This window comes from Sphaerodactylus townsendi, linkage group LG01, assembly GCF_021028975.2.
Source record: "Sphaerodactylus townsendi isolate TG3544 linkage group LG01, MPM_Stown_v2.3, whole genome shotgun sequence".
Lineage (NCBI taxonomy): Eukaryota > Metazoa > Chordata > Lepidosauria > Squamata > Sphaerodactylidae > Sphaerodactylus > Sphaerodactylus townsendi.
In genome coordinates this window covers 29,351,398-29,378,830 of record NC_059425.1, presented here as the reverse complement: position 1 = coordinate 29,378,830, position 27,433 = coordinate 29,351,398, and the positions used below count along the sequence as shown (strand labels likewise).

General features: G+C 46.4%; 1 protein-coding gene across 1 annotated transcript in view; it reads left to right on the top strand.

Moving 5' to 3' along the window:
• Nucleotides 1–27,433, top strand: part of KIF3C (kinesin family member 3C) — a 60,570-nt gene that overhangs the window by 22,642 nt on the left and 10,495 nt on the right. The window contains exons 2-4 of the mRNA XM_048516307.1: nt 24,304–24,405; nt 24,670–24,792; nt 26,312–26,430. Coding sequence (XP_048372264.1) covers nt 24,304–24,405; nt 24,670–24,792; nt 26,312–26,430 — 344 coding nt within the window. The remainder of the gene's footprint in view (nt 1–24,303; nt 24,406–24,669; nt 24,793–26,311; nt 26,431–27,433) is intronic.

Sequence of the window (27,433 nt, the reverse complement as noted above, 5' to 3'; positions counted from 1 at the left end):
GCCCCCCATGAATGTGTCTACTTCCCTTTTAAAGCCTTCCAAATTGGCGGCCATGACTACATCCTGTGGCAACATTCCCAAAATTAACCATATGCTGTGTGAAGAAATACTTCCTGTTGTCTGTACTGAGTCCCCCGCTCTCCAGCTACAGTGGGTGAGCCCAGTTCTAGTATTATGGAAGAAGAAGAAAAGTTTCATTCCTGTCCATTCTCTCCTTGCCATGCATAGTTTTATAAACCTCTATCCGTTTCTATCAGATTATCTTAACCAAAGAGCCAGATTTTCAGGAGGTAGATTTGAGTTCAATGCAACCTTAAAGGCCAACAAAATCTCGAGTATAAGCTTTCACGAGTTAAAGTTCCCTCGGTCAGATTTTTGGGGGACTTCTTTTTGGCTTACAAAGGTCAGTTTTCTCTATTACTCATTAGCCACATTCATGAACTTTAAAAGACACGGTCCTAGAGATTAAAAGGTGCCCTTGGATCATTCAGTAGTCCATAATGATAATTCCCTAGTCTCCTAATTGCCTTATTGTGCTGCCAGTGAGAGGGGGAAAGTGGATTTTTCCCTTTTAGTACATACTTGTGAAGCTGATGGTTGACAAAAATAGCATGCGCTCTCTCCCTGTGTAGGTGTCTGTGTTAGTTTTTGTGGATGGATTTGTTTGGATTCCAAGTGGCCCTTCTCTTTCATGCTTGATTACTCTGTGTAGAGGGGGAATTACCAGTAGGATCCAAGAGGTGCTCAGCAACCCCTTAAGAGAGGGATTCAGAGGATAGCCCTGTTGGATTGCAGTAGAACAGTTAGATTTGTATCCAGGAGTGGGGCTGGCTATCTCCATGGAGACAGATGTTTCACTACTCCTAAAGCAGCTGTTCCTGGACTCTGAAGATTATGCCAACTTATCAGCCAGTCACAGGCCTCCCCTTCTTGAGCTTGAATAAGTGATGGCGTTACAGTTTCACGCTTTCCTAAAGGATGCTAATTCTTCAGATCCATTTCTGGCTGGTTTCTGTCTCAGTAGCATTGAAACTGCTCATGTCAGTCTGGTTGTTGACCTACAGCAGAAGAATACAGGAGGGCATCTGTGAGTTATCCTGAACCTCTTGATCATGGTAGCCGCCTGGACTGGCTGTCAAAATGGAGGCACCACTCTCAGTTTGATTTGAATTTGATTTGAAATTTAATTTATATTCCGCCCTCCCACGGAGGGCTCAGGGCGGTGTACAACACAATAATAAACAGCAATAAATTAATACAGTAGGACTAGCATGAACCAAGGATAAACAACAATAACCCAGTATAATGAGCATAATAACAACATTGTTCTGTTCTGATCATGCCCAGCAGTTTCATAAGTGGTGCTGGGGTATCGTTTCTCTGTTTTTCAGGAGTCCCCAAGAACCTTCAGAGCCCTGTGGCACAGAGTGGTAAACTGCAGTACTGGAGTCAAAGCTGTGCTGGTGACCTGAGTTCAGTCCCGATGGAAGTCAGTTTTAGGTAGCTGGCTCAAGGTTGACTCAGTCTTCCACCCTTTCAAGATCGTTAGAATTAGTACCCAACTTGCTGGGGGTAAAGTATAGATGACTGGGGAAGGCAATAGCAAACCACCTTGTAAAAATGCTATTAAACATTGTGATGTGACATCACCCCATGGGTCAGTAATGGCCTGGTGCTTGCAGAAGTTATTACCTTTATCTTACACCAAGAACCCATCTTAAGTCTTTGGGTACTTTAAGGAATGTTTGGAAAGAGTTGGTGGGCAAGCCTGTCACAATATGACGTTCATGTGGGTGGGACCTGTTATGATTGGGGATTCCTGAGTCCATGACAAACTTTCCCCCACCTCCCAAGCTGGGAAAGTTATGGGAAACAGGAACTGAGTTCAGCTTGAGACCCACCATTTGGCATAGCTGCCAAAGGGGACCTGATAGATCAACATCATAAAACTCAGAACTACCTGCCCAGGGGGTTTATTGGCATGGCGGGAGGTGCTGGGGGGGCATGTGAGCAAGACATCTGACGGGGGATTGGGAGAGGGAAGTTTTTACTGCAACTGGCAGAAGGGTTGGAAGGTGAACCCTTCCTTTGTTCGAGGGCTACGTGAGGAATGAGATGAAATGAAATGAAAGATGAGAAGAAGGGGAGCTCAGTTCAGGCACGTGGAACTCTTCCCGAAATGTGAGAATAGTGGGGAGGGGGGGATGTTCTTGCTCCATCTAAAGGTAATTAGCTTGATGCAACCAAGTTAGATACCCAGTCCCCCCCTTTTTTATTTCCTTCGATCCATATCTCTTATTATAATGGCTGTTTCCCATATATGAGCACTATTTTAATATTTTTAATAAAGTTTCTTTCATGTTTAAGAAGCAGACATTGCTTGAAATCTCCCCTACATAAGACCACTCTTATATACTAAATGTCACATTCACAGGGGGAGCTAAGGTAATTAGAAGCTTTGCCCTTTTTCACTAGCTCAGAGGCAGCCTTACCAAGATTCCCTGAGAGGCTAGGTTTTATATGTTGGAGTGGTGGCAGGAAGAAGCAACGCTTTTTACATGCAGGGACATGTTTTTTCATGCAGGCAAACATGCAACATGTAGGTGAGAACACATAGACCCAGGATGGGAACGTGACAGGGTCAGTTGCAAAATGTTGGGAAGTTCTAAGCAGAGCATCGTGCCATGATGGAAGCTGCTGCTGCTTCCAAAAGGGGAATCCTTGAGTGGCAGAGGTAGTGCCTCCTGGACCCAGGAGGAAGGGGAAAGCCAGGCAGACCCAACATCAGCCCAGTACGTTCCATCATGTGTTTTAAGCTTGTTTAGGGAGAGCAGCTGGGTTGTGTGCATTGTTTCCATATTTTACTTTGCAAGCAAGCAACTTTGAGCCTAGTGCGGGAAAAAAATATTTAAATAAACAAATGTATCTTGGTGTTTTGTTGTGTACTTCATCCTGCTCTGTAAGTTCTCCTAGGGTGGAAAAATCCTTTCAAAGGTGCCAAGTGATTTAAATAAATAAAACAAACAAATACAAGGACCCTTACTGTCTGGCAGAGAGGTGTTTGCGTGGAGCTGCGTGCGTTCCACAGGGAGTGTGACAGTGTCCTAAATGTGCCTGGATAATTGGCAGAGGTGTATTTATGGCTGGGGGCTGTATCTGTTTCCAGTGTTGTTCTTTAATCCATTTAGTGGCTATTGGCTGAAGGGGCCTCCCTAGAGCCATATGTTGCAAAAACAGAACCGTGGCCATGAAAAGAATTAGGCAGCTAGGCTTTAACCCCACCCCCCTCCACCACAGCCAGCATTCGCCCACCACCCACTAAGAAAGCCTGAAGCACGAAAGAGAAGTCGAGAGAGGTTACAATGTGCAGTGTGTGCGTGTGCTCCCATGCACATAGTTACTGCCGTGCTAAGCGAAGCTTCTTGCGGTGACCTATATAATATAATGTATGCAGAGTATGTGGAGCAGTGGGTCCCCAGAGCCGAGCCATTAGGCGGGCAAAGACGGACAGAATGCCTCACCACTGGGGAGGCAATGACTGTTCATTCCCGCCTCCCCCCACCCGGTCCCTGTCATGCAGAAATGAACCATGGTTCAGTCATCAGTCAGACCTTCCCACCAGCTCTGTGGTCTTGCTTTCTGCAGTCTTGCACACACAGGCTTCATTGCCTATCAACTGCACCTGCTGAGCTGGTACGAAGATGCACTACTTCGGAAATGAGATTTCACCCTTTTGCCTGGGCGTAGTGAATTTCAAAACGCAAAAGCATATTTGAGGCTTTGAGGCTGCGAAAAGTTGTAACAGTTGTAACCAAAATGCACACATCCGGGACACCAAATTGTGAAAACCCAATTTCCATTTTGTCCCAAAATGTTGTGTTCAGCTGTGTTTTCGAAATTCTTTGGTGATGCAGCTGCCCCTGCTGGAAATCCCTTGCTTGCTCCCTTAATAAAGCAAGAATGGCTAGTAGGGTAAATCCCTCCAGCATTTCTGCCAATGAAAAAGGGAGGGAGGGTCCCTGCTGAGGAACCAAAAAAGGTTATTCTTGGGATTATGGGGCAAGAGCCATGGACTGCAATAAGGAAAAAAAATAGTTATTTTGAATATTTCTGTGCTGCCTCTTCAGAGTCCTGCTCTAGGCTAACAATTAAAAACGACCATATAAAACACACGCCATTAAGGCAGGTGAAACTGAGAGGAAAAGCTGGTTGGATCCAGCCTCAATGACTTTCCCTAAATATTGGAGGGAATGAGATAAGGGTGGACAGAAAAGCTAAAACGACCAAGCAGAAAGTCTAGCTGGCGCTGTCATGGCAGCCATTTGATTTGGACCCAGCTATGGCCATGATGCCATCTCACTTCTCGCCTCATCCTGGGTGGGGCGGGAGGCCATGGACACAGCAACACCCATAACATTTGCTGGATGGATCTAAGCTGAGCTTTAGAGCTTTAGAGCTCGGGTGAATTATAGTTTATCCTCCAGGCAGTGGTGTAGTGCCAACGGAGCGGGAGGGTGCAATGCCCCAGGCGGATCCGTGGCAGAGGCATGGCCGTGCTGTAGAGGGGGTGGGTGGTGCCGTGGCAAGGGCGCATGCGTGCCCCGGGCGCAGTTTTCCCTTGCTCTGCCTCCAGGGCAGTGGTGTACCAGGAGCTTTCCTAGTAATTTAAGGGGCCGGTCTGCTGATGGAGGATATCCCTCCAAGGTGGAAAGCAATGCTAGTCTGAAATACTAGTGCACTGCAGTGAAACAAAACCATTGGAATTGATGCTCACTCTGCAACATGCTGCACAGAGAGCTAACTGACACATAGCAACAACAGAAGTGGGCAACAGCAATTCCTCTAGAATTTGCCCATTGGTAAAGTTGATCTCTCCTGGATTTCCAAGTCCAGCATTGGTCCATCCTCTGCTGAATACTTGAGAGCCAGCATGGCATAGTGGTTGACAGCTGAGGACAATTGGGTTTGATTCTCTTCTCTTCCCCATGAGCAGTGGACTCTAATCTGGTGAATCAAGTTTGATTCCTCACTCCTCCACATGCTGGGTGACCTCGGACTGTCACAGTTCTTTCAGCCTCACCTACCTCACAAGGTTTCAGTTGATGGGTGGGGTAGTCAACTGTAAGCTGCTTAGAAGAAGAAGAAGAAGAAGAAGAAGAAGAAGAAGAAGAAGAAGAAGAAGAAGAAGAAGAAGAAGAACAAGAACAAGAACAAGAACAAGAACAAGAACAAGAACAAGAACAAGAACAAGAACAAGAACAAGAACAGGAGGAGGAGGAGGAGGAGGAGGAGGAGGAGGAGGAGGAGGAGGAGGAGGAGGAGGAGTTTGGATTTATATCCCCCCTTTCTCTCCTGTAGGAGACTCAAACGGGCTTACAATCTCCTTCCCCTTCCCCCCTCGCAACAAACACCCTGTGAACTAGGTGGGGCTGAGAGAGCTCAGAAGAACTGTAACTAGCCCAAGGTCACCCAGCTGGTGTGTTGGAGTGCACAGGCTAATCTGAATTCCCCAGATAAGCCTCCACAGCTCAGGTGGCAGAGCGGGGAATCAAACCCGGTTCCTCCAGATTAGAATGCATCTGCTCTTAACCACTATGCCACTGCTGCTTTGAGACTCCTTAAAGGTGGAGAAAAGCTGGGTATAGAAATCTACCCTTCAGCATTGCCAACAAGGGCCATTCCTCCAAATTAGGCAATTTCCCTAACAGTTTATTCTGCTGTGGAACTGCTCTTACCGGAGTTAGAGTTAAACCGGTAATCCCATAGATTACAACTGGGCAGAAATTGATTTACTTCCAAGTACTTGGTTTAAATGGATTGTACATCTGCCAGCGGGAAGTTTCTCCAAATGGATAACCAGAGGAGCAGGTGCCTTTCCCTCCGTGCCTTTTCTAGCAATATATCACATCCTTTGGTCAAAGGGAAATGTTCTCCTTGTCTGCTGACACTAGAATTTAGGAACACTCAATGAAGTTGATGGACAACAGGTTCAGAAGAGGTAACCAAAGAAGGCAATTTTCACATACTACAAAGTTAATGCGTGGAAGGTGCTGCCTTATGGGTAGATGGCTTTCAAAGGCAAATTCATGGAGGAAGACAGGAGCTGTGGCTCAGTGGTGCATCATTTGTTTTACATGCAGAATGTCCCAAGTTCAATTCCCAGCATTGCCAGTTAACGGAATGAGATAGTGGTGGTGATGAAAAGCACCATCAAGTCCAAGACACAAGTTATGGTGTCCCTTTTAGGGTTTCCAAGGCAAGAGGCTAATGTTGTTTTCCCATGTAACATGTTCTGTCTCTGCTTAGCAATCCTGGACTTCTCTTGATGGCCACCCATCCAAGTACAAGCCAGGGCTAACTCTACTAGTCTGACATTCTTAATCACTACAACACACTGTGCACACACAATAATGGCTTTCCCCCCTTGTGCTTGTTTCTGGATGCATCTGGCAGCTGGCTTTCATATAAACCCGTGCTATGGTCCAGCTGGGATGTTCTTATAACCAGTCACTGCAGCCCAAAGGTGACAATCCTGAGACAGGTTGGTGGTAGGCCACCTCACGTTCCAGGTTTTTGTTCACCAGTGTGGGCGCCTCCACTGCCGCAGCTTCACTCAAGGGGACCTTGCTGGTGTTCTCTGCCAGCTCGACTGAGTTGTCACTAGCCTCAGAAGAGCTAGAAGCAGAGCTTTCCTCTGTCCTGACCTCAAACTCTGGCTCCTTTTAAGGGGATTGCCCTTCCCTTTATTAGTCCTCTTGATAGCCTGAGCTGGGAGCAAGCTCGCCCTAGTACCCTGGGACTGAGTCCTTCTCCTGTCTGTCTTCGCCTCCCTTCCTATCCCTCCTCCCAGCCCCAGGTGCTGCTTTCTCTGAAACCATCTTCCCGAATTTCCCCCCAATAGTTTGCGTGATGGCTCTGTTGATGAAGGTGGAGTCTGGCTTTGCTCTGCTTGGGCCCCACCCTCAGTTCCCCAGCCTGGCTTCTGTTTTGCTGACTGAAGGAAGCCCTCTTCCCTGGCTCCTTGAGAGAAGTCCCGGGTCTGTCACTCAATCTTCCACTATCCAGCCCTGCAGTGTCCTAATGACCTCTGGTTCTATGGGTTCAATCTGGCTGTCCTGGAGTGAGGCCAGGAGCTCCAGGACTGGTCATGGACAACCAGTAAGGAGTGCCTTTCCTCAAAGGATTTGCCTTGTAGATCTCTACCACCTTTGAGCTTTCTTCTGTATTCTTTCCAGTTCTGTGGTGGGCAGAACCAGATGCTGGACTCGAAAGCCACTGCTTTAAAAAGACTATTGGCTTTCTGAGCACGTTAGAAATGATGCTCCTTTCGCTGCAACTTAAAATGGCCTTTTATGTACAGACGATGCATAGCGCAAACCTAATGGCAGCTCAAGTAAATAATACATACACAAAAGGCCTTTTGCAGAGAGGGATGGCAAAATGTAAAAGATCAGGCTGCTTTCAAAAGGGTGGTGTTTCATCTGTCCCTAAGTGGAGAGGGCCTGCCTACACATTATATCTTCCTCAAGGCTTGCCCTGGTGATCAGAAATGAGTTACGTGTTTCATGCTCAGGACTCAGTTTCCAGGTGTGCAGGGGCCTGATTCAGACTGGCACTGCAGCATGCAGGGAGAAAGGTCTTAAGCTTTCCCTCTGCACAGTTTTTTGGACCTCTCGTGGCCCCAGGCATTTCTAATGGGTGATATGTCCTAATGGTCTAATACCTAGAATCATAGAGTTGGAAGAGACCACAAGGGCCATCAAGTCCAACCCCCTGCTATGCAGGAATACACAATCAAATCACTCCTGACAGATGGCCATCCAGCCTCTCTTTAAAAACCTCCAAGGAAGGAGACTCCACCACACTCCAAGGCAGTGTATTCCATTATAGAACAGCCTTTACTGTCAGGAAGTTCTTCCTAATGTTTTGGTGGAATCTCTCTGCTTATACCTTGAATCCATTACTCCTTGTCCTAGGGCCTTTCCCCACTTCTCCTGCTGCCGCCGTTGCTGCGCGCTGCTCTGAGCACGCGGCATCCCTAGCGCACGTCTGGGCATCCCCACAACCCCGCGCTCTGCGCGGGGTCATCCAAAGGTGCCATTTTTGCCAGCGCCAGGGGTATGCCTTGTAGCGCTGAGAAGGAGCGTATCTGGGCGCAAGAGCGGCAGCATCGGGGCGGCTGCGCTGTTGCCGTCCCTGACGTTGAAGAGGAGTGCAGTGGGGACCCACGTGCTGCACCTACTTGGGAGTAGTAGCGCCCGGGGCTCTAAGAGGTAAGTGGGGAAAGGGCCCTAGTCTCTGGAGTAGCAGGAAACAATGAGGATCCCAAGCAATTTGGAAATGGTGGCCAAATTCCTGCTCAATATTGTGAAATAATCTTCTGGGTCTCCTTTTTTTTAATTATCATTATTATTTCCCTGAAGTTTGCACTTTATGAAATACGAGCATTTGTTTTACTTTGTCAAATTGTACCCGGATTATACTATCACACAGTTTTTATCTATATTTATCTCATGATGCCTAATAAAGGTCTCTGAACTGAACTGAGTAGCAGAAAACAAGCTTGCTCCCTCTTCAACATGACAACCCTTCAAATATTTAAACATGTCTATCGTGTTTCCCCTTAACCTTCTCTTCTCCAGACTAAACATGCCCAGCTCCCTAAGCCTCTCCTCCTAGGTAGGGCATGGATTCCTGCTTTACATGTGCTGGAAAATAAGGTGATAGAATTGACTATACCCCTTCAGACATCAGGGGAGAATTCTAGTTGTGAACGTTTTTCATATGAAGAATTCCATGGAACTAAAAAAACCTAACACATCTGAGAGAAGCAGCCTACTCCTCTTTCTGTGTGCTCGTTTTCTATCTGTATGGAAATTTCATCAGAGGAGAACATTATAAAATGTGGACCCATATGCCTCTTGAAAAGCGTATGCCCTTCTGCCAGTTCGTTATACCTCATTCTCCTGGAGTTATGAACTAATCCTAAAGGAACATATAGATGTAATTCTTGCCGCAAGGGAAGGGCCACTCGTAGTACTTTCCCTGTGGAATAAACCCAGCTGCGTCTTGCCTCCGACGTGCTTATCGGCTTACTTCGCACTTGCCCTGCCTTTTTTCTTCTGGAAAGCTGCCCTTTCTTTTGGTCTTTTGAAAAAATGTTGCTTGCAAAATTATCCAACTTAAAATGTGCTTGGCATCTGGAAAAGGACAGACGCACAGGTTTTTTACATTGAAAAACTGCTCCCTGGGGGGGCAGTGAATGCAAAGCCTGCAGCCAATCAGCACAGTGCACAATCAGCCCCAGCCCCAAACATATAGATGCTGTCTTCCCCAACCTTCACGCTGAGGTGAATTATGAAGGAGGAGGAGGGGGAATTTGGATTTATATTCACCCTTTCTCTCCTGTAAGGAAACTCAAAGGGGCTTATAATCTCCCTTCCCTCCCTCCCCCTCCCACAACAAACAGGTGGTTGGGGCTGAGAGAGCTCTGAAGAACTGTGACTGGCCCAAGGTCACCCAGCAGGAATATAGGAGTGCGGAAACACATCTGGTTCACCAGATAAGTCTTTGCCACTCAGGTGGAGGAGTGAGGAATCAAACCCGGTTCTCCAGATAAGAATCCACCACTCTTAACCACTACACCATGCTGGATCTATGAACCAAAGGCTGTGTGTGTTTGTGTTTCCACAGTGAATCTGCCAAATAAAAATAGTTTTATTTATTACCGTACTTTATAGGATTTCAGAAAATACAGGGAGAGAAAGAAATAGCATCCCTCAATACATATAAACTTGGATTACTCAAAGTTCAAATTAAATATCAGAGTTTATTTTTATTTATTTACTAAAATTATTCTGTCATGACTTTCTTAATTTCATGGTGAATCCGAAGCAGTTTACATTTTTAAAAGTTCTTAGAACACCATCATGAATTTTAAATCATACTAAGCTTCGAATAGTGTAGGACAAGCAGTCGGGGGCTGTAATGCAAAGTCTGACTGAATAATATCAATCAGACTTCATGGAAAGCCTATCAATATAATGATCACTGCAACCCAACTACAGAGGTTGATGAGGAAGAAATTGAAAGCTTTTATACAATTGTCTAGGAAGACATGGGTTATACACCTAAACAAATGTGGTGATAATCACAGGTGTCTGGAGCACAAAACTGGAAAACAAAGAATCAAATATCGTCAGAACATTTGGGTGAAGGGCATGAAATACAGGAGGAGACTGACTCAAAGACTTTTGTGAAGACAAGTTATCCTTTGCAAACATGTTTCAAGCATCCGAATAGACTGTTGTATACATGGACATCACCAGATGGCTGATACAGAAATCAACTAGATAAGAAGAAGAAGAAGAAGAAGAAGAAGAAGAAGAAGAAGAAGAAGAAGAAGAAGAAGAGGAAGAGGAAGAGGAAGAAGAAGAAGAGGAGGAGGAGGAGGAGGAGGAGGAGGAGGAGGAGTTTGGATTTATATCCCCTCTTTCTCTCCTGCAGGAGACTCAAAAGGGCTTGCAATCTCCTTGCCCTTCCCCCCTCACAACAAACACCCTGTGAGGCGGGTGGGGCTGAGAGATCTCCGAGAAGCTGTGACTAGCCCAAGGTCACCCAGCTGGCGTGTGTGGGAGTGTACAGGCTAATCTGAATTCCCCAGATAAGCCTCCACAGCTCAGGCGGCAGAGCGGAGAATCAAACCTGGTTCCTCCAGATTAGATACACAAACTCTTAACCTCCTACGCCACTGCTGCTCTGAGTACATAATCAGAAGCAGAAGATGGAAAAGCTCTTCTTTTCTTTGCTAAAACAAGACAAGGAGCTGATTATGGTACAGATCATGAATAGTTAATATCAGAATAAAGCTGAAAAAAACCCCACCAAAATAGTGATGGTGCCAATGCAACATTCTTGAAGAGTTTAAAGACCATGTAAACAACAGATTTCCATTACTGAGTTCAAGTGACTGGTAACCAGAAGAACTGTGCATTAAAACCAGAGAAAGCATCAAGGCAGAATGCTCAAATACTATTTCTGTAGCCAAAAGAAATGAAAAGCCGTAATGGGTGACTAAAAAAGCTCTTAAAATTGTTAAAGATTTATGAGAAGCAGAAGTAAAAGGTGACAGAAATAGAACAGAACGTTCCAGTGACTTGCATGTGGAGCCAAAGAGAAGAAGAAGAGTTTGGATTTATATCCCCCTTTCTCTCCTGTAAGGAGATTCAAAGGGGCTTACAATCTCCTTTCCCTCCCCCCCCCCAACAAACACCCTGTGAGGTGGGTGGGGCTGGGAGAGCTCCAAAGAACTGTGACTACCCCAAGGTGTGTTGGACTGCACAAGCTGATCTGGTTCACCAGATAAGCCTCCACAGCTCAAGTGGCAGAGCGGGGAATAAAAACCCAGATCTCCAGATTAGAGTGCACCTGCTCTTAACCACAATACCATGCTGGTTATTATAATAACCAATGTAGAGAAACAGAAAAAAGAGCCTACAAGTGTCACATTGGGGGTAATCACTGATCTAAATTTTGCATGCTGTCCACGGGACACCCGACCTTGTGAATGCCCCGGGGCAGCTGCATTTCCGTTTACGCTGACTGCACTCTGCTGTTTTTGGCCTGTGCAGAATCCGCCCTTGACTGTGTGAACAGTGAAGACTCTTTACTGTCAGCGTGCCTCTTTGGTTCAGAGGGCATGGTTTGGCACTGTCTTCCTCCACATTATTGTCACCTCTGCATTCTGTTTTCTAGCAGGAATTTTATGAATGGCTTGAGCATGGCCACATGCGTGCATACAATGCAAGATGCATTTTCCTCATGAGGCATTATTAAACTCTGGTGGGTTTGCAAATAGTGATTTCCTTGACTACTTTCCAAAGGGTGTGCAATGAGAAGCAAGAGCAACCCAATGCTTTCCCTCTACCCAAGCACACTAGGAACAGGCAGCAAAAGGGGGTAGGTCTAGAGCAGGGGTCTTCAAACTATGGGCCCCCCCAGATGTTCATGAACTACAATTCCCATCAGCCCTGCCACTTGGCCATGCTGGCAGGGGCTGATGGGAATTGTAGTCCATGAACATCTGGAGGGCCATAGTTTGAGGACCCCTGGTCTAGAGGGTTTTGCAACCCAGCGGAGTCCTACCTGAAGGTCCCAGGCCATGGGTTAATCTAATGTGATCTAAAGTTTGTGCCTGATCCCTTCTTTCCATACCTTTGGGTTATACAACACAATTGGAAAGAAAAGAGTTCCTTTGTGCACATGCAGAGTGCTTTTTCTTCCCTCACAGGGAAATCCCATACTTCTGAGTATATGTGGGAGGGTTTCCAGGGTAGAATATAGGTATTTTGGGGGAGGGCGATATATAAATTAAATATACCATACCATACCATTACAGGCAAATGGTTATTCAATGCTGCTTGAGAAACTGTTCCTGCTCAGTTTGTAAACTGAACTTTCTCTTTAGAATATTTCTCTTCTCTGGCCTTCTGTGGCCTTTGATGGCTGCCATTTGTGTCTGCCCGGAGGTTGCAGCTGCCTTTGAAAGATTAATTTTAAAGGTAAGATTGGTCGAGCCTATTGGAAACGCCGTCTGGCATTTTCCTGTGCTCAGCATTTATAATCCACCACAATTTTCTGATGAGTGTTTAATTATCCTGCAACTGAGCTAGTTTTCTGGATCCCATTATCCACTGCACATGTTTTATGGCCAAACAGATTGCTTTTTGTAGAGGCTGTGGTTCAGTGGAAGGGTAGCTGCTTTACATGCAGAAATTCCCCTTAAGCATCTGCCTTGTCTACCCGAAGCTGATTCATGTGTTACTAGTACGCAGGTTGGATCTGAGGTCCCTCCCTGTGTGGGAGGGAGGGAATGGTGCCCGGAGGGAATGGTGGGAGGGAATGGGAGGGAATGGTGCCCGGAGACAACCCCTGCTCCGGACACCCGCCCCCACCCCCCCACGTGACCAAAAGGCATGCACCTGGGGACATGTGTGATCCCATTTCCCTATAGGCTGTACGTCTCCGGACAAGAGTGTGTAGGTTTGTCTCAGTTCTCACATGCACAATTCAGTTTGGATACACTTTGAAAAAGGACTTCAGCCTTACTACCCCTGGAACCAGCCGCTGATGGTGCCGTCCCTTATATTCCATTTCATCTTTGGACTTACATCTATAAGCGACCGTCGTTGAGCTGGGCTACTGAAATACTGAAACTACTGAAATTGTATTGTTTTTGGAGTTACTGGAATGTTTTTAGAATGTTTTAATTATTATTTATTGTTTTATTGTGGGCCTGTTTATTTGTTGCTACTGATCTGTACACCATCCAGAGCCCCTAGGGATGGGGCGGTATATCAAGTATGAGAAACAAACAAACAAACAAACTGCTTTTTGAGGTGCTTCTTAGATGGATAGAGAAACTCACATGTTCTGTGGGACCCCCTAGTAACCTCCTGTTTGTCATAGTAGACTGCTAGATGGCCCAGTGCTCTGATTCACATACATTGGGGAGGGCCCCATTCAAGCCCCAACTAATTGTATTAAGAGCTTACTTAGCAAGAGGAACTGTCTTGGGCCAGAGTCTGGCCTGTTGCTGCTTTTTCCACCCTGCCTTATGAAAAGGGAAAGTTGTCAAATGTGTAGGGTTGCTAATATAGAGAGCTGAGTATTGTCAGCATACTGATGACAGCCAACCCCAAACTATGAATGATTTGTCCCAAGGGCTTTATATTGCCCCTCACAATGGTATTTTTTGTGTTCTGGTTTATTAGACCTGGAAATTAAAAAAAAAACTTTTTAGGACGTTTCAGAAATTTTTGGCGTTATTAAACCTGAACCCCAAAATATGCTTGCCTCCGGACCGCACTTGGACTACTGTGTTCAGTTCTGGTCGCCACATCTCAAAAAGGATATTGAAGAGATAGAAAAGGTGCAGAGAAGGCAACGAGGATGGTTGAAGGACTGGAGCACTTCCTTATGAGGAGAGGCTGCAGCGTTTGGGACTCTTTAGTTTGGAGAGGAGACGTCTGAGGGGGGATATGATTGAAGTCTATAAAATTATGCATGGGTTAGAAAATGTTAACAAAGAGAAATTTTTCTCTCTCACAATACTAAAGCCAGGGGGCATACATTGAAAATGCTGGGGGGGGGGGGGATAATTAGGACTAATAAAAGGAAACATTTCTTCACGCAACGCATGATTGGTGTTTGGAATATGCTGCCACAGGAGGTGGTGATGGCCAATAACCTGGATAGCTTTAAAAGGGGCTTGGACAGATTTATGAAGGAGAAGTCGATGTAGGGCTACCAATCTTGATCCTCCTTGATCTCAGATTGCAAATGCCTTAGCAGACCAGGTGCTCAGGAGCAGCAGCAGCAGCAGAAAGCCATTGCTTTCACATCCTGCATGTGAGCTCCCAAAGGCACCTGGTGGGCCACTGCGCGTAGCAGAGTGCTGGATTAGATGGACTCTGGTCTGATCCAGCAAGCTTGTTCTTATGTTCTTATACGGGTCTGGGAAGCAGGAGGTGGCACGAAGCTGGACCCATGCCACCTGCTGCCTCCCAGATCCACATGGAGTCTGGAGATAGGTGCAGAGTTGAATGCTGGGACCTGCCTGGCCAAGCCCAGCACTTGACTACAAGCTCGGCCTGGTCAGCTCCAGCTTTATACTGCCAGCTCTGCCTCGGAAGTGCACGTGACCTACGTGCATTGAACTGATGGCTTGGCCTGTCAGGTACAGCAATAAACTGCAGGTCCACCCCCAAAGTCCACGTGGACTTTGGAAGCAGTGCATGCAGTTCTGTTCTGGACCCAGGCAGGCTGCAGGTAAATGAGGAAGAGAGAGTGAGAGCGGAGAGGGATTTTCTTTTCTTTTTTTTAAGACAATGGGCTGAACGGGTCTGAAAAATACTGAAAAATGTTGGCATTTTTCAGAATCTGATCTCTTGACTCCCTTTTATTACTGCCTTGTGTAGGTTAAAAAAAACCCAGAAAAATACTGACAAGGTATGGGGGGGGGGATTCGGGTTCAGATTTATCAAACACCCACCTTTACACAGAAATTTAAAAGCATGGTGGACGGAATTGCACCTTGGGAAACCCCACAAGATCTCCATGCTTCCCTAGGAGGTTGGCAACCCTACAGGTGAGTATTCTGGGAGAGGGCTGTTCCGGACCTCAGGCCTTGGTGTTCTCATGCTCAGCCCCGCGTGAAGCTCCCTTATCCTGAATCGGACCTTGGTCCACCAAGCTTAGTCTTGTCTGCTCAGACTAGCAGCAGCTCTGAGGTCTTTCACATCACCTATTGCACAGGTGTCAAACTCGTGGCTCTCCAGATGTCCATAAACTACAATTCCCATCAGCCTTTGCCAGTACAGCCAATGATCAGGCTGGGAGGGACTGATGGGAATTGTAGTTCATGAACATCTGGAGGGCTGCAAGTTTGTGCATCCTTTTAATGGGAGATGCCAGGGATTGAACTTGTGATCTTCTGCATGTGAAACAGATGTTCTGCCATTAAACCACAACCCCCTTAACAGCCTGTGCTCCCTTCCTTGGCCATGGCAGTTTTCTTACAATGCTAGTGCACTGTTCTGATAATCTTGCTTGGGCGGGTGAATTGGGAGGAGGGATTTTCTTCCAGAAAGGGAAAATTTTGTGCATATGCAAAGCAATTAGATGAAGAACACAGAGTGAGAAATAGAGGACTGAGTCTTATCCCCTCTCTCCAATGGGGCCCTGGAGACAGTGGCAGAGGCAGATGCCTGGCTCTCATCTGGCTTCTTCCCCTCCTCCCCCCCAGTCTTTATGGCTTGCATTCCCATCTACCCCGGCTTTACACCTCTCTTGGGTGCAATCTCCAAGCTCAGCAGTGAGATGGGGAGAAGAAGGCTAGCAAGGCAAAGGAGCATCTTGCAGAAAGGCAGAGAGACAAGGCCAATCCTCCCCCCGTCGCCATTCCTCAGCCATTTATTGCAGAAGCCGAAGCAGTAGGGGCTGCTGTTGCCCTTACAACAGCATTTGAGATGACCCTCAGATGGCACGTGACTGCTTAACCTTGATTGAGGGGGAAAGGAGGGAAGGAGAGGAGAGGATTGGAGAGAGGGGAAGGGGAAGAGAAAATGGAAAAATAAGGGGAGGGGGGTAGGTCTAGATGTACAACCATATCTGCCTCAACCGTATGGAACAGCTCTGCCTTACAGCCCTTCAAAATTGTACTATATCTTGCAGGACCTGGGTCTCATTAAACAGAGCATTCCACCAGGTTGGAGCATTCTACCAGGTTAGCCTTTAAGGCCAGGAACCTCCAGTAGATTTCCATTCGTTGGCTACAGCGATCGAAGGGGGACATATCAGGAGAGATGATCCTGTAGATAAGCTGGTCCCAGGCCATTTAGAGCCTTATAGGTTAACACCAGAACCTTAAACCTGATCCAGTACTGCAACCAGAGCCAATGCAGCTGGTGGAGCACCGGTTGAACGTGTGTGTGCCACCAAGTCCCTGTAAGGACTCTCGCTGCTGCATTTTGGACCAGTTGGAGCCTCTGGAGCAGGCCTGTGTACAGCAAAATGCAGAAGTCTAATCTAGAGGGGCCATCTATTTCTCTTGGCAAAGATGAAAGAATGTCACTCAAGTTGTGTCTAGCACTTGAATCTCCTTTGTCAAAGAGGCATCAAGGAGTACACTGGCTCTTGACTGTGGGTGCAGCCTTTAGTTGTACACCATCAAGAGCTGGCAGCTGGCACTCCTCACTCCATTTTTCCTGATGCAGCCACATGACCTCCATCTTTGTTGGATTCAGCTTCAGTCGGCTTTCCTTCATCCATTCCACTACAGCTCCCAGAAACCGGCCAAAACATCAGGGCCACCCAGTGGTGGGATTCAAATCATTTAACAACTGGTTGCATACAAGCACCATTTTAACAACCGGTTCTGCCAAAGTGGTGCGAACCGGCTGAATTCCACCTCCGGGCCCACCCCTGATGACCGTCCATCAATAAATATAACTGGATGCCATAAGCCTATTGATGACACCCCAGTCCAAACCTCCAAATCAACCCGGCAAGAGGGCACATATACCCTGTTTCCCCGAATATAAGACATCCCCGGAAAATAAGACGTAGTAGAGGTTTTGCTGAAGTGTGAAATATAAGGCATCCCCCAAAAGTAAGACGTAGCAAAGTTTTTGTTTGGAAGCATGCCTGACGAATAGAACACAGAAAAATAAGACATCCCCTGAAAATAAGACATAGCACATCTTTGGGAGCAAAAATTAATATAAGACACTGTCTTATTTTCAGGGAAACACGGTAGATGTTAAACAATATAGGTGAGAGAATCACCCCTTGTGGGACCCTGCACACCAGTGCATGGTGCGTGGAGGTTCTCTCACCAATTGCTACCCTCTCTCATCGACCCTGGAGAAATGAGAGCAGCCACTGTAAAGCTGTCCCACGAACTCCAAAGTCAACGTCAAAGCCACATCCCATGGCCCTGGAGACACTGTAACCAAATACATCTCACTCCCTCTGGTGCATCTCAGTGGGGGAAGCAGATCTCTGAGACGAAGGTCAGCTTGATAGGAGAGACACGTGAGGTCCCCATTTGCCATCCTCAGCTCCAGCTAATAGTTGCAAAGGGCCCCAGAGGCAGCCAAGATGAATCTTTGACAGGCTGCTGATTTTTAAGAGTGCACAGAAGAGTGCACGTTTGCCGTCCAAGGTGCATGAGATATTACAGGAGCTGACAGCCACCTCCTGCGATAGAGGAAGGAAGGAGGCGAATGTTTCAAGGTACAGTGCCTCGAGGAGACAGCAGGCTTTCTTATGAGTGCTGTGCTGTCCCCTTGGATCACAGGTACATCTGTAGCTCTGGCGCTCCAATTCCCCCACTAAAGGAGCCAAGTCAGAGTGCTCAGCCTCCCGCTAGCGGTTTGCATTTGAGGTTTCTGGAATGTTGATATATTTTGGATAGAGGAAAGATGTTATAAACACCTGAGATGGAGAAATTATTCTGCCCTGCCTCATGCATATTCCTTAAAATGGGCCACACTTCAGTGGGAGGTTTTCTTGCATATGCTTTAAAGGGGCTTTTGACAATCACCTCTTAGACCTGATGTATGTGGGCTGAATAATGACTGGCATGTACTTTGCACACAATTAAAGGTATTCCCATTCTTCATTATTGATTCATGTATACGGGTGATTATTGTTTTTTGGTTTTGCCTTATTGCAGTGTGGCACTTGCAGGAGGTCCTGCTGAGAGGAGCGAAGCTGTTGTTGGGGAAGATGCAGTCCTGCATATGTGAGCCACCAGGGGCTTTGTATGAGACAGCCAACACCTTGAACTGAGCCTCGTAACTGATGGGCAACCAATGGAATGACTGCTGAATGGGAATAATACACATGCTCTACCCACTTCCCTATAAAACCATAGCTGCAGCATTCTCCATTAAGTGGGGCTTCTGAACAGACTCACAGGGGAGATCTGCATAGAGTTCTGTACAGATCACAAGCAGTGGCGTAGTGGTTAAGAGCAGGTGCATTCTAATCTGGAGGAACTGGGTTTGATTTCCCGCTGAGCTGTGGAGGCTTATCTGGGGAATTCAAATTAGCCTGTGCACTCCCACACACGCCAGCTGGGTGACCTTGGGCCAGTCACAGCTTTTTGGACCTCTCTCAGCCCCACCTACCTCACAGGGTGTTTGTTGTGAGGGGGGAAGGGCAAGGAGATTGTCAGCCACCTTGAGTCTCCTACAGGAGAGAAAGGGGAGATATAAATCCAAACTCCTCCTCCTCCTCCTTCTCCTCCTCCTTCTCCTTCTCCTTCTTCTTCTTTATGGAGGAGAAGTCGATTTATGGCTACCAATCTTGATCCTCCTTGATCTGAGATTGCAAATGCCTTAACAGACCAGGTGATCGGGAGCAACATCCGCAAAAGGCCATTGCATTCACATCCTACATGTGAGCTCCCAAAAGCACCTGGTGGGCCACTGCGAGTAGCAGAGAGCTGGACTAGATGGACTTTGGTCTGATCCAGCTGGCTTGTTCTTATGTTCTTATGTTCTTCTTCTTCTTCTTCTTCTTCTTCTTCTTCTTCTTCTTCTTCTTCTTCTTCTTCTTCTTCTTCTTCTTCTTCTTCTTCTTCTTCTTCTTCTTCTTCTTCTTCTTCCTCTTCCTCTTCCTCTTCCTCTTCCTCTTCCTCCTCCTCTTCCTCCTCCTCCTCCTCCTCCTCTTCTTCTTCTTCTTCTTCTTCTTCTTCTTCTTCTTCTTCTTCTTCTTCTTCTTCTTCTTCTTCTTCTTCTTCTTCTTCTTCTTCTTCTTCTTCTTCCTCTTCCTCTTCCTCTTCCTCCTCCTCTTCCTCCTCCTCCTCCTCCTCTTCTTCTTCTTCTTCTTCTTCTTCTTCTTCTTCTTCATCATCATCATTATCATCATTATTTGTGGTTTACCCAACTTGTTTATCTTCCTTTTCTAACTGTGGGATAACAGTCCAATTCAGATGACTTTTATTACAACAAGGTTTTCCTTACTCTGATTCTCCTGTTGCCTTAAACAGGCATGTTTGCATATGTTGTTCAGTTTTCCCCCCTTTGTTCTGAAATCCCAGCCCTACTGTTCTTCTTTTGTCTTACTGGGAATCTTTGCTATTAGATTCAAATGTTATAGTTTGTAATCCACTTACTGAGTTACCAATATTTATTTTATCATGCCTGTAGTCGTCTTTAGCTTCTGTTGAGAAAAGGAGGAGCTGTGACTCAGTGGCAGAGCATCTGCCTTTCATGCAGAAGGGCCCCGGTTTGATCCCCGGCAACTCCAGGACTGGGCAGTGCAGGATGCGAAAGGCTTCTGCCAGTGACTCTGGAGAGCGGCTGCCAGTCTAACCCTGCCCTTGATGGCCCAATAGTCTCATTCAGTATAAGGCAGCTGCCATGTGTTGATGTGCTATCCGTGAAAAATAATAAAATAATAATGTTAGTCTCTTAAGCTAAAAGATGCACAATGATTATATGCTTGACCTAAATCTCCAAGTTGATAAATACACAGAACAACCACCACAAAACTTCATATCATTTTCAGAGTGTTTATTTTCAACATAATATGAAACCATGGGTGAGTCCAAATGCTCACTGTTAATTCTAGAGCTAGAATTAGCCTCTGCTGTTCTTATGGATGGTTTCCTGCTTGGAGGCAGGGGTGCCCTCGGAGGAAAAGCTGCTGCTATTTAAAGAGGTCCCCTCCCCATCCTCTTGCTTCAAGGGTAGAAGGAAAAGATGGAGACCGCACAGGCAGAGTCTGCTGGTCCCTGTGAGCTGGGCGCATTTGTGCAAAGCAGGCCCAAGGCATTCCCTCCCACCCCAGTAGCTGCACTACACAATCTGAGTGGTGTGGCCCAAAATCGCTTGCAGCTTCAGAGGCACAAGTCTCAGATCATGGGCTTATGCAATTAGGCTGGTCCCAGTCCTGCTGCAGCTGATGTTGAATGCTCATGCGCCTTGTGCTGATATACAGCATCAGATCCTGTAGTGTCTCCTGGACTACAGTATCCACTCAAGCGCTGGTTCTCAGGTGCATTCAAAAGAGACAAGCTGGTCGCAAACAACAACTTTTTATTTACAAGAGGAGCAACTCTTTAAACCATCAGCTTTAGCTAGCGTGCAAGAATCGGGAACTGAGACCAAGAGCTCCACCCAACAGGGCCAAACTAAATCAGGCAGGAATAGACTGTTCCATTACATACATACACAGTAAATATACTACAGATCCTCTAAGCAAGAGATCTACTGTGGCATTCCCAACAGAGGATTCTGGGATCCTCTTGTGAGAAAGGCAGCTTCCTGTCTCTCATGAGTGGGGACAGAATTTGAAAATTCAAGCCAGTACAAGACAGTTCCTGTGCCTTTGTAGATCCAGGGTGATTTTCCCATCACCCCTATCTTTAATACTTGCTTTGTCACTTGCAAAATTTACAAAATTCTGTGAACTGCTCCCCACAGGCTCATATATTATCAGATTTAAATAAAATGAGCACATTTGCTTGAATGTTATATTGCTAGTCCTTTTTAAAAAAAACATGTGGAATGCAGAATGTCAGGCAATGGTAAAAATGTGCAGGTTTGTTTGCAGATAGAAGGGCGTAGTGGAAGTATTCCATCTACCCACCCACTGTTTTTTCCTCTAACAGTGCAATCCCAAGCATACTTTCTTGAGAGTAAGCCCCACTGAATAAAACTAAGTAGGATTCTTAGTAGACCTGCTTAAGAGTTCTCTGCAAGTCTCCAACCTCTACGGGTGATTTACTTCCTTCCAGGTAGAGGATTCCAAAGCTTGAGCAGGGAGGTGCTCTCTGTTTGCAAAGCACACAGGAAGGAATGGTTTTGGAGCTGAGAGTGCAGCTGTCCAGCATCCAGCAGCAGCTGTGGAGTCCAGCAGCTGTGCGGAAGGAAGTGATCTTGGCAGCGCACCAGTGCATCTGGGATGCATCAACTGCACAGTACTGGAACAGAGACACAAGAGGATGTTGTCCACAACACCTTCAGCATCAAAGGGTCCACAAACCAGCTACGCATGTCCAAAGCAGAGCAGGGGGTTCTCCTGTTACACTGATTCATTTTCACAGTTCTGCTGCCAGGTGGAAACTGGCACTAACAAAAACCGACACCAGGAGACACTCTAATCAATCCCCTGCTCTCAGGCAGGATATCCTTGCAGTTCTGACAGAGGCTGATCAAAGGTCTCCTTGAAAACCTTCAAAAAGCATCTCCCTAGGCAGCTTGTTCTGTGGTTCGTATTTTCATGAGGTTTAACCAAAAGGCAAAACTACATTGTATGCGTAATGTTGTTATTGTTTCCCCAGATGTTTCTTTTTTACAGATTTCAGCTGCAAGTGCTGTAATTTTGAGAGTGAGACTGATGGCAGGGTGGGCGGAGGAGCTTTTCTTCACATTGAAAATTGCCATATGTTTACCTCCACTAAGAAGGATTTGTACGTTGTCCCAAGGAGCTGCAATCATGTACCACTCAGACGTGGAGCTACCAGGGGCAGGGGGTACGCGTTGCACCAGGCATGCACCTGGGGGGCAGAAAATCGCTACCCCCCCTGTGGTGCCCCCTCCCCCCACACTTACCTTAGTGAAACAGTGCAGGCTGGAGAAGCGGCCTGTTCTCTTCAGGTTGAAAACGGGCTGGTGGGAACTACAATTCCCAGGAGACCTTGCGAGTCCCAGGGTCTCATGGGAAGTGTAGTTCCCACCAGGCCATTTTCAGTATGACGAGAACAGGCCACCTTTCCAGGCTAAATTAAGGGGGGGGGGGGCAGAAAACACAGAATGTGCACCAGGCGCACTCTGGCTCAGCTACGCCTCTGGTACCAGCACACCCTGGAACATAATTACAGAATTAGACAAGATGCGCAGTGCTGCCTTGAGTATGCTTCCTTTTAGTTTACAACTGTTGCTTCATCTATTCATGTAGAAACTGTTGCAGCGGTTGGTTGAAATGGTTGGGCTGTAATTCTGCCCCAGTTTATTTTGTGTGTTTGGCTCATTTTCTAAGCTTTAGTTGCTTTACTCTCTTAACATGCCCATGAGGCAGGTTGCTTTCTTTTTCCAGAGAGGGCATTGAGGCAGAAATCAGGTCATGAGTTAAATTGGGACTTGAACCTGGTTTCTGAGATCCAGGTCTCGTACCTACACCACACTGGGTATGTCTTTGTCGAGAAAATCCCCATATTAATTTATTCAATACCAAAGCATTCTGCAGATAAGTACCTTAAGAATACTCTACTAAATACTGAAAAAGAGATGGGGGGGGGGGAAGGGGGGCGACGACTCTACTAGATGTTGATCTGAGTATGTGAAGGAACATGTCAAAAGTCATCTTATCATGATACTTCTTGAGGCCTGGAAAATGGAGTTTCAATCAGACCAATTTTTTTTAAAGGAAGCAGACTTAACTTCTTATTATTGTGTATGTGTGATGAGGTTAGGGGTGGAAATTGTAAGAATTGATTCCTTCCATATGTACTCTTTATGGTTGGCTTGTGCCTCAAGTAGAAAATCCACACAGTATCCCAATATCCCCCTAATTAATATAAGAAATAATAATGCTTTGGAACACATCTTGTTCATTTCAATGGGGCTGACGTGGGAATCAGTTGAACCAAAACCTGTCAGGTTTCCACTCGACTGCCACTTCTGATGCGCCCAAATCTGCTGTCTGAGATTGCCACTTCTCCTTGCCTCTTGGTACCTCTCATAATCTCCATCCATGATTTCCCACCCTGGACTGTGAATCTGGAGTCTTTTTCCCACCTCCTTTTAAACCTTTTCTCAGTGTGGATTCAGATATGAACAGTTTCTCCCACTATATTTTTTCAGTCACTAGTCACTGGCAACCAAGTTGAATCATGGATTTTCCTCACAGCCCTCTTTGATATGCTTGATTCCACCTGTGCTGACTTCATGGTATCAAAATTCTCAGGCAGTTGTGGAAGATCAGCTCCCACAGTATGGACTGCATACCACTGACCACTGCAGGTGGTCAAGCTCTTACAGACGTGCATATAGCAGTGGTCTGCACTGAATTCTGCGCATCATGTTGACACACATGAAACTGTCTTACACTGAATCAGGTTCATCAGAGTCAGTATTGTCAGCTCAGACCTCTGATAGAGGTCTTTCACATGGCCCACTACCTGATCCTTATAATTGGAGATGCTGGCATCATACTGTTATTCCTGCTGCCTTCCTCAGTATGTGGTAGTCAGGCCCAGAAATCAGCATAGCCACCCTGAGGCAGAGGCGTATCTAGGGAAAATGTAACCTGGTGCAAAATCTGAGTTCCCCTCCCCCCGGTATGGGTGGCTGCCCTCCCCCACCACAACCAAACAACATTTTTCTTTGCACCAGGTCATCTCAAAGTCACTATCACTGGGGAGAAGGAGGAGGGGTGTGGGGGCGATTTTCCACCCCCATGTGACTAAATGGCCACAGCCCGGGGACATTTGACCCCATATGTTCCCCTGGGTGGTACGCCCCTGCTCTGAGGGTTGTGGAAGGAGGTTCAATGGTAAGAGGAACTTCATAGCCACTGGACAGCATAACAGTGTTCATGATATGAGTTAAATTTTCGGTCTCTGAAAATGGGTTGTAGTGTCTATCATGCATTGGTCCTATAATATGAATTAGGCCAAGGGGGGTGGAATCATGTTCATCCGTCGCTTATTAAAAGTTGCAGGCACAACCTTTGAAAAGCCATGGGACTCTTAGTCGTAACCTGCTACTTTTCCCTTCCTCTTTTCAGGCAATGGAAAGCAAGTTGCTGATTGGTGGGAGAAACATCATGGACCACACAAATGAGCAACAGAAGATGCTGGAGCTGAAGAGGCAGGAGATTGCAGAGCAGGTAAAGGCTGGATTGGAGCAGAGCCAGCACTGCCCCTCCCTTCCCAGCCAGCCTGAGGCAAATATTTCCTTTGCTAACTAATTCCAACTATAGTTGGTATCCCCTTGGAAATGCAAACAGCCACTCCTTCCAGACTGCTTTTGGGATGGAGAAGCAGATTGTGAATGGCTAGGTTGGGAAGTCCTAACCCCCTGGCTGCTGGCGGTTGTTGAGCTGTGCATGTTGCTCTCCGCTGGCTAAGCCTGTTTTGCTCCTGTAATGCAGAAACGGCGAGAGCGGGAGATGCAGCAGGAAATGCTCTTGCGGGATGAGGAGACCATGGAGCTCCGGGAGACATTTACTTCCTTGCAGCAAGAAGTGGAGATCAAAACCAAGAAGCTGAAAAAGGTGAGAGAGCTGAGGGAATCCAGGGAGAGAGGAACAGGAAGGCTAGGTGATCCCAGCATGTGAGAACTGCACCTAGTGACCCCAATCCTATTTGTACTTGCCATAGAACGATTTATCTATCAAGACATTTTGAAAGATTAGGATGCTGAGAATGGAGCGTTATTACCAATACAACAGGTATCTAATGGTGAAGTCCTATGCAGAGTTGCACCCTGTGAAGACCATTGACTTTAATGGATTTAGCAAGGTGTACGTTTGCTTAGGATTGCACTGAAAGAGAAGTTACATCTTTGGCAGCTGTTTGATGCTTTCTCAAGGCCCCCACAACACTGAATGACCCAGAAAGACAGTTCAAGACAAAAGAGTTAGCAACCTGTGGGAGCAGTCTAGGACTCTTCCGTCCTCAGTGTCTGCCCCTCAATAAGTGTCTCAGAGTATGATTTGTGGAATCACACAGGTCAAGCCACAAGCTGGTCCACTGAGAGCCACAGAAAAAGATTCTGGCTGTTGTGAGTTTTCTGGGCTTTGTGGTCATGGTCTGGTAGTTTTTCTCCTAACGTTTCACCCACATCTGTGGTTGGCATCTTCAAATGTCACAGTAAGATCTTCAGAGACATTTCATGTAGAGAATCACATCTTACCAGGACATGCCTCTGAATAGCCATAGATGCAGGTGAAATGTTAGGAGCAAAAACTACCAGACCATGGCCACAAAGCCTGGAAAACCCACAACAGCCGGTTGATTCTGGCCATGAAAGCCTTAAACCATTGATGCCCTTGTGGTCTGCTTCACAGCAAGCATTCATTCCCTTCCAGATTGATTCTGTCTTAATGTGCACATTTTAGCCTCCGGACTGCAACGTGTCTCAGATCAGACTCTCGTCAGGGTTTCCAAAACCTGGTAGAACGTGGCTCTTCCACTCAGCTTCACTGCGAAAGCAAAATGCCTATTGATTCCTGGATTTTCTCACCCTGCCTGGCTTTCCTGCCCACCCAATAGCAGCAGGGATAGAACAAGGAAGTGAGGGTGGGGGTGGGGGCAAAAGGGTGATGTGCACGGCTCGGGGATGCTTCGCAGCTGAAGATTTCCTGCAAACAGCAAACCATGAGAACAACCCAGTGTGAAGCACGCAGCCTTGCTGGAAGCGGTAAGTCAAGGACAAGGATTCTCTTTAGGCTTCTCTCATAATACCAAGACCAAACTCCAGCATCATTGGCTGTTTAGCATGAAGATCCTGAGTTGCTGTCTGGGGGCACTTTGACCAATGGGCAAGATTCTTTTAAAGCAGGCAAGTGGCTAGGAGTATGCAACTCCCCCATTAGTTCTTCAGTTTGCAAGCACTTTGGAGTGATGGGGGGGAAGAAAAAAAGGATTGGAAGGGTGCAAACACTAGTGTATTTATAACTGCACACTAGACGTGCATTGTCTGCCCCGCTGGATTTTGTGTCCCCCCCCTCCCAATCTCCCCCTTCCAGTGGCTCTTTCCCTAATTCAAACACTCTGGTCTTGCTGTGATAGCTCTATGCCAAGCTCCAGGCTGTGAAGGCAGAAATCCAGGACCAACATGATGAATACATCCGTGTGCGACAGGATCTGGAAGAGGCCCAGAATGAGCAGACCCGAGAGCTGAAGCTCAAGTACGTACTTTGCGCCGATGGTGTGTGATGTGAAGTGGCCGCCCAATCTTGGGAAAGCCCATGCAAAGGCTGACGCTCCCAGCTCCTCTAGTTATCCATAACCAGCAGAAAAGAGCAGAACAAGAGCTACTGTGCCTGTACCTGAGCGAAAAACTGCCCAATGTTAGGAATTTTGGTCCTGACCCCTGCTGAGATAGTAACTGCAGTACCTCGTTCTGGCTCTCGTCACGGTGATGTTAAAGTGCAGCAGAAAGTAGCCTAACAGCTCTCTTCTTTGAGCAAATGACTGCAACAGTATGGAGAATAAGACTGTGGGGTCCTGCTGTTAAAGACTCCGGTCTGAGCCTGCTGCTCCTCCACAGAACTTTATTTCCACATGAGATTGAGTCATGTATTCACTTTTTTATGAGATTGCTGAGTAGGATTCTGCCTTCTTACCACTACACAAGAGAGAGGAGGAATAATCTTGCCCACGTGTTTTTTTATCTATGTGGGTCCCTTCCAATCTCTGGCACAGCCTTTTTGGTAGTACTAGGCTACTGAGAGAAGGGAAAGGCATGGAATACTCAGCTTCAGCCAATGGAAAGCTGGTAGGATTTAACATGGTAAACCATTTTTATTCCATACAAGCAAATTAACCAATAATATCAATTTTAATCATGCGAATCCTGCACTCCCAACTGATGTTTAATCCTAAAGGCATCTAGTATGGCATTATTTAAAATACAATAAAAGTAAACAAGAGTAAATTACCACACTATTGAGAATAAATATTTAAAATATATATACAAAAAACCCTATTTAAAACAGGCCAGGAACAGAGAGATAGACAAACAGATAGAAAGATATCACTTTATATCCTACCTTTCTCCTTATGGGGACCCAAAGAGGCTTACACAGTTTTCCTGTCCTTTATTTTTTCCTCATAACAATTCTGTGAGGTAGGTTAGGCTGAGAGAATGTCGCCCAGGAAGATCCAAGGTCATACAGAAAGCTTCTAGGA